This window comes from Arvicanthis niloticus, chromosome 18, assembly GCF_011762505.2.
Source record: "Arvicanthis niloticus isolate mArvNil1 chromosome 18, mArvNil1.pat.X, whole genome shotgun sequence".
Classification (NCBI taxonomy): domain Eukaryota; kingdom Metazoa; phylum Chordata; class Mammalia; order Rodentia; family Muridae; genus Arvicanthis; species Arvicanthis niloticus.
Genome location: NC_047675.1, coordinates 7,174,631 through 7,187,627, shown reverse-complemented (window position 1 = coordinate 7,187,627; position 12,997 = coordinate 7,174,631). Strand labels below are relative to the sequence as shown.

At 45.9% G+C, this 12,997-nt stretch overlaps 1 protein-coding gene across 2 annotated transcripts in view; it reads left to right on the top strand.

Annotated features, from left to right (window-relative positions):
- C18H4orf51 (chromosome 18 C4orf51 homolog) overlaps nucleotides 1-8,875 on the top strand; it is a 32,174-nt gene extending 23,299 nt beyond the window's left edge. The window contains exons 3-6 of one of the 2 annotated variants that reach the window (XM_034522576.2): nucleotides 1,375-1,436; nucleotides 3,631-3,703; nucleotides 4,540-4,613; nucleotides 7,499-8,875. In XM_034522576.2, the coding sequence (XP_034378467.1) occupies nucleotides 1,375-1,436; nucleotides 3,631-3,703; nucleotides 4,540-4,613; nucleotides 7,499-7,606 (317 nt within the window). In that variant the 3' untranslated portion in view covers nucleotides 7,607-8,875. Of the gene's footprint in view, nucleotides 1-1,374; nucleotides 1,437-3,630; nucleotides 3,704-4,539; nucleotides 4,642-7,498 lie in introns of both variants that reach the window. The other variant, XM_076915444.1, reaches the window with a different exon arrangement.
- The last annotated feature ends 4,122 nt before the right edge of the window (nucleotides 8,876-12,997 follow it).

Here is a 12,997-nt window from a genome sequence, read left to right as displayed (position 1 = left end):
CTGGAGGTCAGAATGCTTTCATGTACAATCATGGTACTATCATACCCCCAACCTTTACCAATCATAGAATAGTGTGTACCTCATATACACACTACTAAATGCCCAGTTCTTAGAAATCTGTCATCTGCCCTGATGACTAACAAATGTCTAAGACAGTGACACCTGCTGGTATTGAGACACTTGGAAAAACTTGATGAAAACTCTAGTCTTCAGAAAAATCTTCACAAGGACTTTTAACTCCGTAATGGCAGATATTTTAAATCCTTACAGGGTGTTCATGGAGAACAGGTTAAGTGTTAACCCATTGTTGATGCTTCATTTAAATTTCCCTTCTCTGGGTACATACACTATACACAGTGCTCCCAAAAGGACAGACAGGACAGACAGCACTGTCTCCATCTGCCATCTGGACTTTTATTTTTTTCCCCATGAGCCTTCATTTAGAGGAACTTAAAGTTTCAAGGAAATCAGGTAGATGGATGGCCAAACATGCCTAGTAAAAACTAAATGACAAACATCACTGGCACTTGTACCATGGCAGATGCCAGTAGGCAGACTAAATGATTAGAATAGATGGCTTGGAAAAGTCTTCCAAACTGGAGTGTCTCTGACACAGCTATGCTTATAAGTCTACACCTGCCTTCTTGACAATCTGCAGTTGAAACCAATCATGTGTGGTGACTGAGGGGTAGCACAGTAGTCGAGGGCCCAGTTTCTGAAGGTACAGTTTGTTGGTGGTTATTGAGGTAGTCTCATCAACAATCCATCCCCACTTGGTGCTAGTTCTACACCTAAGAAGCATGGAGGTGGGCAGAGGCTAGTAAATTAGGATAATGATAAACATCTTAATTAAAAAGCAAAGGTCAAGATGCACTCTTTGGTCAACTGTGGACGTGCAAGGAAAAATGAGTAGCCACGTATATTCCAGAAGATGAGAACCTGTAATTCTCCCTCAGAACGTCTGAAGGAAACAGGCTTTCCATGAATTGCAGCCTCAGTCGATGGTCGTGTAACTCCGTATGATGCTGAGAGCCACTCAGTGGTATGGTGAAGTGGGTCAGTGCAGAGTGAAAACCTCAGAAGGTTCAGGGACAGTGCAGCCTTGATCTATCAACACAGTCCCAGGTTCCTTCTGATTCTATGAGGAAGAAATGACAACACAGTGTCCCAGAAGAATGTCCCAGATGTGAAAATGCCTGTCCCTCCTCAAAGCTCCTGAAGCTTTACTGTGAATTTAAATGCCAGCCACAATTTTGCCTCTCACTAATCTGTTGACTAAGGGCTGACGGGAAACAAAGGCTGCTTGTGTAGTGTGGAAGTAGTTGTGTAACTTAAGAGACACTTCATCCTGATGCCCTCTTCTTCTGCACACAGGAAAACTCCCTGATATAACAAGCCCCTCCCAGGACAGCTCACTGAACATCAAGCATAAAGTGGTATGTTCTGACTCTTCCTGAGAATCTTTGAATAGCATAGTAAGAGATTGAATACTATACATTATTCATAAAAAGGCAAACAAAGGGGATGAGTTCTGAAAATAAATATTCATCAAACAGTTACTTCTGGGTATTATGTGTGTATCTTCCTATGGGGGATACACGGGTATCTAAGGTTACCAACTGCAAGCAATGGGCCCAGTTGAGGCTTCATCACTAACCTCACTTTATCTCTTTTCCCTGGGTGGCACTAATCACATGTAAGCTTGTCTCTGATTATAAATTCCCAAACAACGAAGAGACTATGTGAACTTTGAACTTTTATGCAAGTTTGAGACCATTTGAGACTATGGGAACTTTTGAAGTTGGACTGAGCAAGCCTATGGGCGACAAGGCATGGAATGTGGGGGTTTGAATAGCTTTGCCTCCCATAGACCCATGTGTTGGGATGCTTGGCCCATAGAGAGTAAGTAGGACTATTAGGAGGTGTGGCCTTGTTGGAGTAGGTGTGGCCTTGTTGGAGTAGGTGTGGCCTTGTGGGAAGAAGTGTGTCACTGTGAGGGAGGGCTCTCCTAACTGCCTGGAAGACAGTCTAGATGCAGAACACTTCTCCAGCACCAGGTCTGCCTGTATGCTGCCATGCTTCCTGCTATGATCACAATGGTCTGAACCTCTGAACAGGTTTGTAAGCCAGCTTCAATTAAATGTTTGCCTTTGTAAGACTTGCCTTGGTCATGGTGTCTCTTCATAACAATGGAGAACTTAAGGCAGAAGTTGGTACCAGGGAATGGGGTATTGCTGTGATAAGCTAGGCCTTTTTTTTTTTTTTTTTTTTTTTTTTTTTTTTTTGATTGTGGATTTGGGGATTTTGAATTTAGAAAACCATGAAGTGCTTTAAGTGGGACTTAATGGGCCACTCTAGTAGGAATATGGAACACATTGGTGCAGAGGGTGATTTGAAGTCTGGAGATCATTCTTAAGATGTTTGGGTGAATAATGTTGCTGCTTTTTTTTCCTTGTCCAAAGAGTCTGCCTAAGGCTAAGATAAAGATATTGCATTGATACAATCTCAAAAAAAAAAAAAAAAAAGAGTCCAGCATAGACTTTGTCCTCTGAATTACTCTCATGAATAGCATTTTTATCAAGCATAGCAAGCTTAGAAAGGAAAAACACAAAATGTGCAGTTCAAAAAATAAAGGACACCAGGAAGTGGAATGGGTGCACATGGCAGTGATTCCAGTGTCCCCATCCTGTGTGTGCTGCTCAGTGACCTCGAAAGTGCTGTACCAACCTTGGGGTTACACACAGATTTATTACTCAGTGACCTCAAAAGTGCTGTGCTAACCTCGGGGTTACACACAGATTTATCAAGTAGGTGAAGTCATAAATATGGAATCCATGCGTAGTGAAACATGACTGTGTATTATTGTTGTCCATATTTTTGTTGGGATAGTTTTTAAATGGATTTTAATAAACTATTTACATATTAGGATTGGACTTCTCTGCTTAGCCTCAGCTATAAGTACTTCCCAAGTTTTGTCTTTTCATTTTACTGTTATTGCCTAATAGAGGAGATTCTGATCACAGTATCAAAATGTAATTTCATTAAGAATAGGAAAACAACAGATAAAAGAATTTTGTTACTTCTTTGTTCTTGTGAGACAGTTTTGTTGTTGTTGAATGTGTGTGTGGTGTAGGAGTGTGTACAGGTGCACATGTGTCTGTGTGTGTAGAGGCCAGAAATTGACACAGGCATCTGCTCTATTCTTTTTCACCTTATTGTTGTTCACCAAACTCAGAGCTCACTGATTGGCTAGATTAACTGGCTAGTGAACTCTAGGGTAGCCTGTGCCTGTTCACCTGCCCCACTCTGTGCCCCAGCACCAGCACCACGGTTATAGACAACCCTCTGTGGTTTTGTTGTTGATGGTGTTGGTGGTGGCAGTGGTGTTTTGTGTTTTACAGTTTTAATGTGGGTGCTATGGAGCTGAGCTCAGAGCACTTCACACACAGACCCATCTTCTTAGCCAGTTCTGGCTTCTCTTGTCTCTTCTGGGACATAACATCGTTGTGTAGCCCAGGCTGGTCTCAAACTCAGGATCTTCCTGTCTCAGCCTTCCCAGTGCTGGGATCTTAGTTATGTACCGTTGTACCTGGCTGGCTTGGTATTAATTTCTAATTCTCTCTTCTCCAGGCACACCAGGTTTGGGGTTCTGAAGCCCCTTGTCCATCATTTCTAGCTTACAGAAGTCCCCGCATGTCCCCCTGTAAGTTGCTGTTTCTATCCACTTGCAGTTTTTATGTTGACTGTTCCTTCCGTCTGCTGTTTTCATGCTTTCCAGGGTCAAAGGTCATTTAATAAAGCCTCCTGCTGACACCCGCATTGCCACTTCATTTTATGAGTCTTAGCAGCAGAGACAGTAGGATCAGATATGACAGGGGTGGAACATGCAGCCGACACATTTGCCTTTCAGCTGCTCTGAGAATAAGCCTGTGGGGACGGCTACTGCTGCGGTTGGGGGAGACTGAGGAAGAGTTTGGAACTACTGATTTAAAAAGTGCTTCAGAATGTAGGCGAATTTCAAGTGAAGCCTTGGCCCACCTTTAATTGTAGCACTCAGGAGGCAGAAGCTAGCCAATCTCTGAGTTTAAGGCCAGCCTGGTGTATGTAATCAGTTCCAGGCCAGCCAGGACTACACAGTAAGAAACTATTTTAGAGAGAAAAGGAAGGGGGGCAGGGAGGAAAGGAGATGGGCTGAGAGGAGATGGGAGGGGAGGGGAAGGGAGAGGAGAGCAGCGCACAATATGTGGCCATACCTGTAACCCTGGCATTTGGGAGGCTGAGGCAAGGAGGATCAGGACAGAAGTTCAGGGCCAACTAAGGCTATGTGAAACCCTGTCTCAAAATAAAAAACAAACCACCATCAAAACTAGAGAGAGAGAAGTACAAAGTGGTGGAGTCTCTGGACTTGTCATATGCAAGACTTCAGGTTCAGCCCTCAGGAGAGTAAACAAAATGCCAGTCATTTGTCTTATTTGTAGTAGACTTTTCTCATCTAAAGCTCTTAGGCATTGAACATGTGTGTCATCTTCTTCATCCTAGGTATGCGGCCCAAAAAGCCAGGCTTTGAGCTCCTCATGAGTTACAGGAACAGAGGGAAGAACCTGCTGAAACAAGTGAGAAACGTGCTCCATTTGCCATTCGGTACCTGTTGGGCCTGGGTGTCTCTGCAGGGTGCATGTGCTGAGGTGTAGGGGTGCTTGGTGTCTGCGTAAGAACAGCCCTTCCTTTATAATCTGCTAAAAGGTGGGCTGTTCTGATAAGAGGGGCCTCCGAATACTTCAGGTCCAGACCTGCCCTGTCAGTTGCTTAGGAAACAGGCTTTAGAGATGGGAGCTCCCGTCATGGAGTCAGGGAGCTCTTGGGAGCTCCTGCCTACTGTGGTAGATGCACTAAGTTCTCAGATTATCCTGCCTTGCTGGGGACCCACCCTGGGAGCTGAGCATCCCAGTGTCTATTGTCCCCACTCTTCCTGATATGTCCTCCTCTGACCAGGACTCTTACTGGCCTGGTTAGACCTTCTTAAATCTCAATACTTTTAAACAGGATGTTAAAACAAGGTCTCTTTTATGCCTTAGAATTCTGACAGGAGGGCCTTGCCTTGGAAGCACAGGCAACCTGAGGTCAATCCCCAGATAAAAGCTGGCCCTAGTGGCACCAGCTAGGAACTCCTTGTGCTGAGGAAGCAGAGGCAGGTGAAGGAAGCTCTGTGACTCATTGGCCACCCAGCCTCGCCCACTGACTGTACAAACACCAGGCCAATGAGAGACCTTGTCTTAAGGATTGACATAGATGGCGTCTGATGATCAAGTTGGGGTTGTTTTCTGATCTCTACAAGCACATGCATACATAGTCACACACACACATGCATGTGCACTCATAGGTACCTGTGTACGCACAACACACACACACAGGCACAGGGATGCATGCACATACACACATAGACATGCAAACACTCAGAGGCAGGCACACACATACTGGCACGTGCATACACATGTGAACACACAAGCACACACAGGAATACATGTTAACCTGCACAAACACACATACACACATGAATACACAAACATGCACACACACATGAGCATGCACATTCACATGAACATGCACATACAAGAACACATACAGAGGAACACACACACAGGCACACAAACACATAAACACACATACATGCACACATAACACACAAAGCCATGCATATACACATGAGCACACATACACATGAGCACAGACACACACACATACACAGAGACACTACACACACACACACACACACACACACACACACACACACAGAGGAGGCTCTCACACAATTCTTCGGCAGGGAATGTTGGAGAATAAGTTAAAAAGAAAAGCTGTTTCTTCTATGTGCCCTACTAACTCCACTTACTATAAAATAAAACAGCATTCTTTTGCTATTCCACAGTTTTTATTAGACCCTCTTTAAGTTGAATTTAAACAACTCAGCTTTATGCTAAGTAATTGAATGTGTGATGTTGTGAGTTTGGTACACTAGTTACATGTGTTAGGGAGAAAATGTAACTTGGTCAGTAAAATTTTTTTAATGTTATTCAAGTAGCACCTAAGATTGTCACAAGAATTCCAATTATACACATATGTCACTTTGAAAAGGTTGGTCTGGGGCACCAAAGGGACCTGGCAAATTTAGCTAACAGGGCAGGGTTGGCCAGCTTTCCTTGGTTCCTAGACAGCTAAGCCGATTTTAATGTCCTTCGAGAATGGAGCACCCACTTTAGCACCTAGGGAATGCCCGTGCACTGCGAGGCAGGCTGCAGGGAAAGATGCTAAGTACCTAGAAGCTGTGGGTCTATAGGAAGTTCCCGTGCATTCAGTCATAGACCTGCTTCTCTGGTGGGGGAGGGGGCTCACTTCTGGGAAAGGAAGATGATTTCCTGAAAGCGTGTTGGTGGCAGCTTCCTCCTGGGAGTTGTCTGAGGGAATGATTAACTACAATTAAATAATTCGCTCTTGCTGCGTGTAGATGGGCTGGTGCCAGGCAATTTCATTGCCAATCAGTGTCAGAGCTGTGCTGAGGGTCACTTGTCTTCCTCTCCTGACCCCTCCCCTAAATCCATTTTCATACATTCTTTTGTGATGCACTAACGGTCCAAAACTGTTTCCCCATACCCCTCCTCTTTCCTTGTCACATTCGATACATTTAGGGGGGCTGTCTGAGCAGTGCTGAGCCCGAATCTTGACCAAACCAAAACATGGCTTTTATGAGTAAAGCAAAGTTTAATATTTTCATTTTTTATATGTGCATGTATGTCTGTACACTATGTCTGTACCTGATGTCCTCCCAGGCAGAAGGCTCAGGTGTCCTGGAACTGTAGTTACAGATGGATATGAGTCACAGTGTGGGTGCTGGGAATCAAACCTGGGTCCTCTGGCAGAGCAGCCGTCCCTCCATCCCCCACATTTAAAACATTTTAAAACAGGTACTGATATTTTAGGGGAAGATGTGAAAACCCCCAGGTTCAGAATTAATTGTCCATCTCCTGCCAGGCTGCCAAAATTCTCACGTTTAAAACTATTTGCTTGGTGAACTCTCCTTGAATTCTTCGTGTTCTTGGGACCCAACTTGAAGAAGGTCATGTTGTAGGACTGAAAAGATTCACACCCAGGATTGCCTGACTGGTTGGAAGTGGGCAAGCGTAGCACGGGTTCTCATCAGCGAAGGATGATGAAAGGGCTGTAGGCAAGAGACGGAGTCATTAGCGATTCTTAGAATTCTTAGAATTCCTGCCTTTCTAAATCTGTCTTGCTTATTGATCTGTCCTTCTTGACTGAGATGCAATATATGAAACAGAAAGGGTTTATTTTACTTTTTTTTTTAAGATGGAAGAAAATGCAGAAGCAATGCCAGCCCCTCATGAATGATGTCTGGTTTGAAAGAGGCAATTTAATTCCCATTTCTGTGGGAACAGTGACCTTTGTGGATGAGCAAGTGTTGACAATTGGACCATTTTTCCCCCTCCAGCTTCAGCGACAATGGGATTATGAAAACAAGTTTGCCTCCTCGGAGGACTCAGAGACGGATCGATTCTCCTCCAATACCAGTGGAAGCCCAGGGCGGAAATTCAAGTGATTTCAAGAAAGAAGCCACAGACCTAGGACCCTAGTTTCTGTGTTAACCCATTGAGACAGGACTTCCAAGGAGGCCTTGGTGGGGTGTGCACATAGGGAAGACCTTGTAAGACACTTCCCTGGGCTTCATCCCTCGTTCTTGACTGTGTGTGCGCATGTGCGTGTGTGTTGATGAGGAAGGGGGTTTGTCACAAACATGATTAATGTTCCTTTACAATAAGTGCCCAGGCTTACATTCTGCTGTAAGAACCTCACAAATGATAGCATGACCTCCACCTTGGTGGGCTCCAGAGTTATGCAGCCTGTGCTCTACTTCAGAGAAAGACTTTTTTTGTTTCCCCCTGAGCTATGACCCAGAAGAGAAGAGCCTCCTCGGCAGGCAGGGTTTCCCTCCACTCAGGGAAAACTGGCTTCGCTGCCGGCTCCGCCTTCCACAGCGCCCATGGTCCTGTGCCTCCCTCTTCCCTCTGCGTCTGCCCTGGCGGGGTCCCCACGCAGCCCTGTGGTTGCCCTGCCAGAAAGCCGCCAAGGGACCTGGCAAAGAAGGAGCAAGGCCACAGAATAATCCCCTCCTGCTGGCAGCCATTCCTTTGCCACCTGGCGCTTTGGTGCCCCGATCCAGCCTGCACCCCAACCCAGGGCTCCTGTTGAACAGAAAACACAAAAGTCGCACAGTAACTCCCTAGCCGCGCCCCACCCCACCACGACCCAGCCCTTATTATATTTTTCCTTTAGCCCCAGGTTGGGCTAAACACATTCGCTGGGAGCCATCTGGTCTGCTTCCCGGGAACCCTTCATGTGGTTTCCATTAAGCTCTCCAGAACTGTGCATTGAAAATGCAGCCCTGGGCCACTCGGGAGCCTCTAACGGTCTGCCCTGCGCTAGCAGAGCGAGGGGACCTCTGGGCAGACGCCCAGGCTGGCACCCAAGGACCATGCCCCAGTGACTGCGCATCGCCACTCCTAAGAATGCACTTATCCATGGCAAGGCTTTTCTTAATGCCCCGTGCAATCCAGAGTTTGTTAGAATTCCGTTTCCATTCTAAAAATCAATGTCAACAGCTTTACAGACAAATTTACAGAAATAACCTGGCCACACAAGCTCAGTGTGACCAGCCACATCGGGAGGGCTGAGTCTGCCTTCTATGCAGACTGCCTGCCTTCTTCCTTGACTCCCCCTACCCCCATAGGAAAAAACAGGAGAGAAGAAAAAGTTAGCTTATGGAAAAATACTGACTCACACAGCGAATTAGGGTTTATAGGACAAGATAAAGGAGACGGCCGATTTAAGGACTCAACGTGCTGCATTTGGAAAGCTGCTTTGCCGTTTATCAAAGATTAGGCCGCGTGTTGAGGAGACTGGAAAAAGGAGGGGCTTGGGAAGCGATGGCCATGGCCGGGACCAGCCAGCAGCACTTCCAGGCAGCGAAAGGGACTCTGGGCAAAGGGAATTAACTTGTGGCGCCCGGTTTTTCCCAGTGTCTTCCTTTTCCTCATCTCCACCACCAGCCTAGCTTTCCCTCCCTCCCAATTTTTTTCTTTGCTTTCTTTCTGTTCTCTTCCCACCCCCACCCCCACCCCCACCCCCACCCGGGCCGGACCGGGTGATTTTATTTGGGATTTTAAAATGAAACCAGGTGCTTTGTAAAACAAAGGCAAAGTAGTAACAAGGAAAGACGATCCAAGGCCCAAGGAATGTGCTGAGTTTTATGACTCAGGCTGTCCTGGCAAAATGTAGGAGTGACACGAGAAGTGGGTGGCACTGAGCACAGACCATACATGGTAGCCCTGGCCTCCCCTGATAGGGTGGTCAAGGCAGCCTGTGACTCACTTTGTAAAACGGATCATTTCGGAAAAAGGCTTCCCAGGCTGGAGCCAAAAGATCAGCAATTTTCCCTGAGGGGCAGATCCACATGATGGGGCCAGGGCTACCCTGAGGTTTGGAGAACACATCCTAGGCAAAATGCCACCCTTTTCTCCAGGAAGAGGCAGGCTTAGCAGACTCTGCCAAGTGGGCTGGTGCCTTTAGGGGATGAACAACCTTTGGGCTTTAAAGTGGCAATTCTCTCTCTCTCTCTCTCTCTCTCTCTCTCTCTCTCTCTCTCTCTCTCTCTCTCTGTGTGTGTGTGTGTGTGTGTGTGTGTGTGTGTGTGTGTGTGTTGAGAGTTGTAAGTCTCTAGGATGGCTGAAGAGCCTTGGATGGAGGGGGCCAGGTGTAAGGCTGTTCCTGGGAGCAGAAAGTGGAACCGCTTGCCAATGATGAAGTGGGCGGTTCTGGGTGCAAGGAGCTCAAGGGATAGGCTGGGCATAATCACCCAGGGAGACACCCAGACAGACATCCACACATTCTGAGAATTCTTTGTAAATGAGCATAGTGACGGAGTGAGGTGCACATTTTTACATTTTTCTTTCCTGTTACTAAGAGACAGCTAAGAGTGCAAAGGTCTCTCCTAGCAGACCTTCAAGTGGGAGCTTGAAATTGGGTGACAAGGGTCAACCTGGGCTCTCTTCATTACCTTTTTATGAGTAGAACCAAATGGACTGAGTTCCTGCTGGTATCCCTCACTCCAGAGAAGGCTGTCACGTTTTGAATGAGAACGAACTCTGACTGACATAAATGAGGTTTCCACATGTGGAAGCCACACAGACTGGAGACTTGTTTGCCTTTTTCTCATTCCCATCCTGTGAACTACCCACCAAGCAAGCTCTGCTGACTAGTCCATAATTTCAGGGAAGTCTCTGCCTAACTCTGTCACCAAAGGCAACCTACCTGGAAAAACTACAGTCTAAGAATGACGACTTCATAAATATTTACAGTGTGAACAGGCGTCACTTCAGTCCTGTTGGAGAATGGGCCCATTCAGCTTTCTTTAAGATGTGACACTTGGGTGAGTGACATCTGTCATCCGGATCAGCCCTGGGCGCTGCCCCTCTGAAGCATGCTTATGGAGTGATTATGCCTCTGAATACTTGCTATGTTTGGGTCTGCTCCTCTCCTCTCAGCTCTCCTAAATCCCCAAAGAAGCAAAAATCCGAGTTACTGTTGTAGGGTGAACTTAAACCGTGATGACAAGGCACAGCCCTTGAATGTGTGCTCCAGCAGCATTCGTAGAATTGAGAGACAGAATTAAAACAGGGAAGCTAGTTGCTAGGATAGTTATTCTTCCATTAAGGTGTTTTGTCGGGCCTGCTGTCATGGGCCAGGGCTCTCAGCTGGGCCTGGAAGGCCTTGACAGGTAAGTGGAGAAAGCAGGTAGGTGCATGGGAAACTGTCTCCTCTCAGGAGCTCCCTCTGCCCCACACCAGTCGAGCGGCCTACACTCAGTTCCAGAACTCTGAGGGCAGGATTTGGTGAGGACTCTGTGACCTCAGTTGAGACAAAACCTCTAGTATAATTGGAGGCCTTCCCTCTTGGCCACACGTGACCCTGGGTTGGGGCTAGCAGCTGTCCACCATTCGGGTGGAGATACGGACCCCCTGGTCTATGGCTACACATGCTCTGGCCTAAGCATTTCCTACCAGACACAGGCCTACTCTAGGGCCAGTATTTGCCTCCTGCCGACTTGGTCATCTATTGTTTATCCTGTGTAGGACCAGGTCTTGGCACAGAGGGCATGAAACATTGCCAGAGTTTTATTTTTAGAGACAGGAAAATGTCTGCTTTTTGGCAGCTGTTCTTTTTCTGGCACGCACGAGGGATGGTGTAAAAGGTCCAAGTGAGAGATTCCAAGCCTTAAATTCATGGCATATGACATAGGCATGTGCACTGTGAGTTTCTCAACAGAAACCTGGTTGCAGCCTGAGGTCTTCCATAGACAGTTCCTGGGCAGTGCCAAAGCCCCTCTGCCACACCTGGGGTGACAGTCCTCGGGACCATTGACTGCACTGACATCCACACCCCAGGGGGGGGGACACAGTCCTCAGGACCACCAACTTCATGGATATCCAGTCTCTTTTGAGCATATCAGATGGTCTGGATTTTTTTGATTCTTATTTTTACATTTGCCAATCAATCCAAAATCTAGTCCAAGTTGTTGGGAGAAAAAAAAATTCTGATACTCTACAGCTGGCTTTCCCCAGACTCACTGACATTGTCATGACGGCGGATAGAAGTCAGACAATTTCCACCAAGAAGCATATGGTCAGAATCAGGGACTGCATTTCTAAGTCGTAACGGGGAAATATTTTTCCAAATATGGCTCCCCCTTAAAACACATTTTTTGTGGGTTCTGTCATTCCGGCTACCGACTATCTATCTGAAAGCATTTTATAAGTAGTAATGACATATTGTACAAAACAAAAATGGAAAGAAATAAAAGTAGAGAATTAAATTGTATTTTCTTACCTTTTCCACCCAGCCTTTGGGAAAAGATTGTTTTCTAATTATAAAAGTAAAATAAAAACATAATCCTTCCTGGCTCTAACAGCATGCTGTTGCTGTGAGGTTCATTCTTCTTTTTTTAAAGGTTTATTTATGTATGAGTACACTGTAGGTATGTTCAGATACATCAGAAACAGACATCGGATCCCATTACAGATGGTTGTGAGCCACCATGTGGTTGCTGGAAATTGAACTCAGGACCCCTGGAAGAGCCAATCAGTGTTCTTAACTGCTGAGCCATCTCTCCAGCCCCAGGTTCACTACTCTTGCTGGAGTTGGTTCTCTCCTGTTCTTTCTCCTTCTCTGTAGGCCAGTGGAGAGAAGGTAATTAATTCATTCAAATTTATGTTTTTTCTGAGTATTTCTACCCCATGTCTGGTTGTTTTCTAGATTCTTCTGTGGTTAATAAACAGTCTCTTGCTGACTAGAATCTTACCCTTTGTAAAGAGTCTCTCAGAATCCTGCTGCACGTTGAAGGACTGTGTCTGTTTCTTGATGTTCTGGAGTTTCATGAGAATGATGTGTGTCTGTTGATCTTGGAAGTCTATTTCCCTTGGAACTAATAGGTTCTTTCAGATTGAGAGCTTGGGCTTGCCTTTGATGTGGATGCTGGTTGAGGAGGAAGGAACCAGAAGGTTACATGGATCTATGTGGTAAAGTCCTGCGCAGTGGGGAGGGGCTGTGGACCTGAGTGGAGGGAAACATTTTGCTTAGTTGTAGAGAAAAGGCAAACAATAAATCTTGGGAAGGATTTTTGTTAGTTTAATTAAAAAAAAAAAAGCTAAAGAAGATTTTAAAAAAATTTTTTTACAGGTATATGTGAATGTTTGCACGTTTGCACACAGAGTTCAGGAGGGACTCAGAAGGTGTCAAATCCTTCGGCACTGGAGTTAGGAGTTGTGGGCCACCATGATGTGGGTGCCGGGGACAGTATTCTACTCATCTGCAAGAGCATCAAGTGTTTTTACCACTGAGCTGTCTCCAGCCCTCTGCCAATTAAAAACAAAAACCC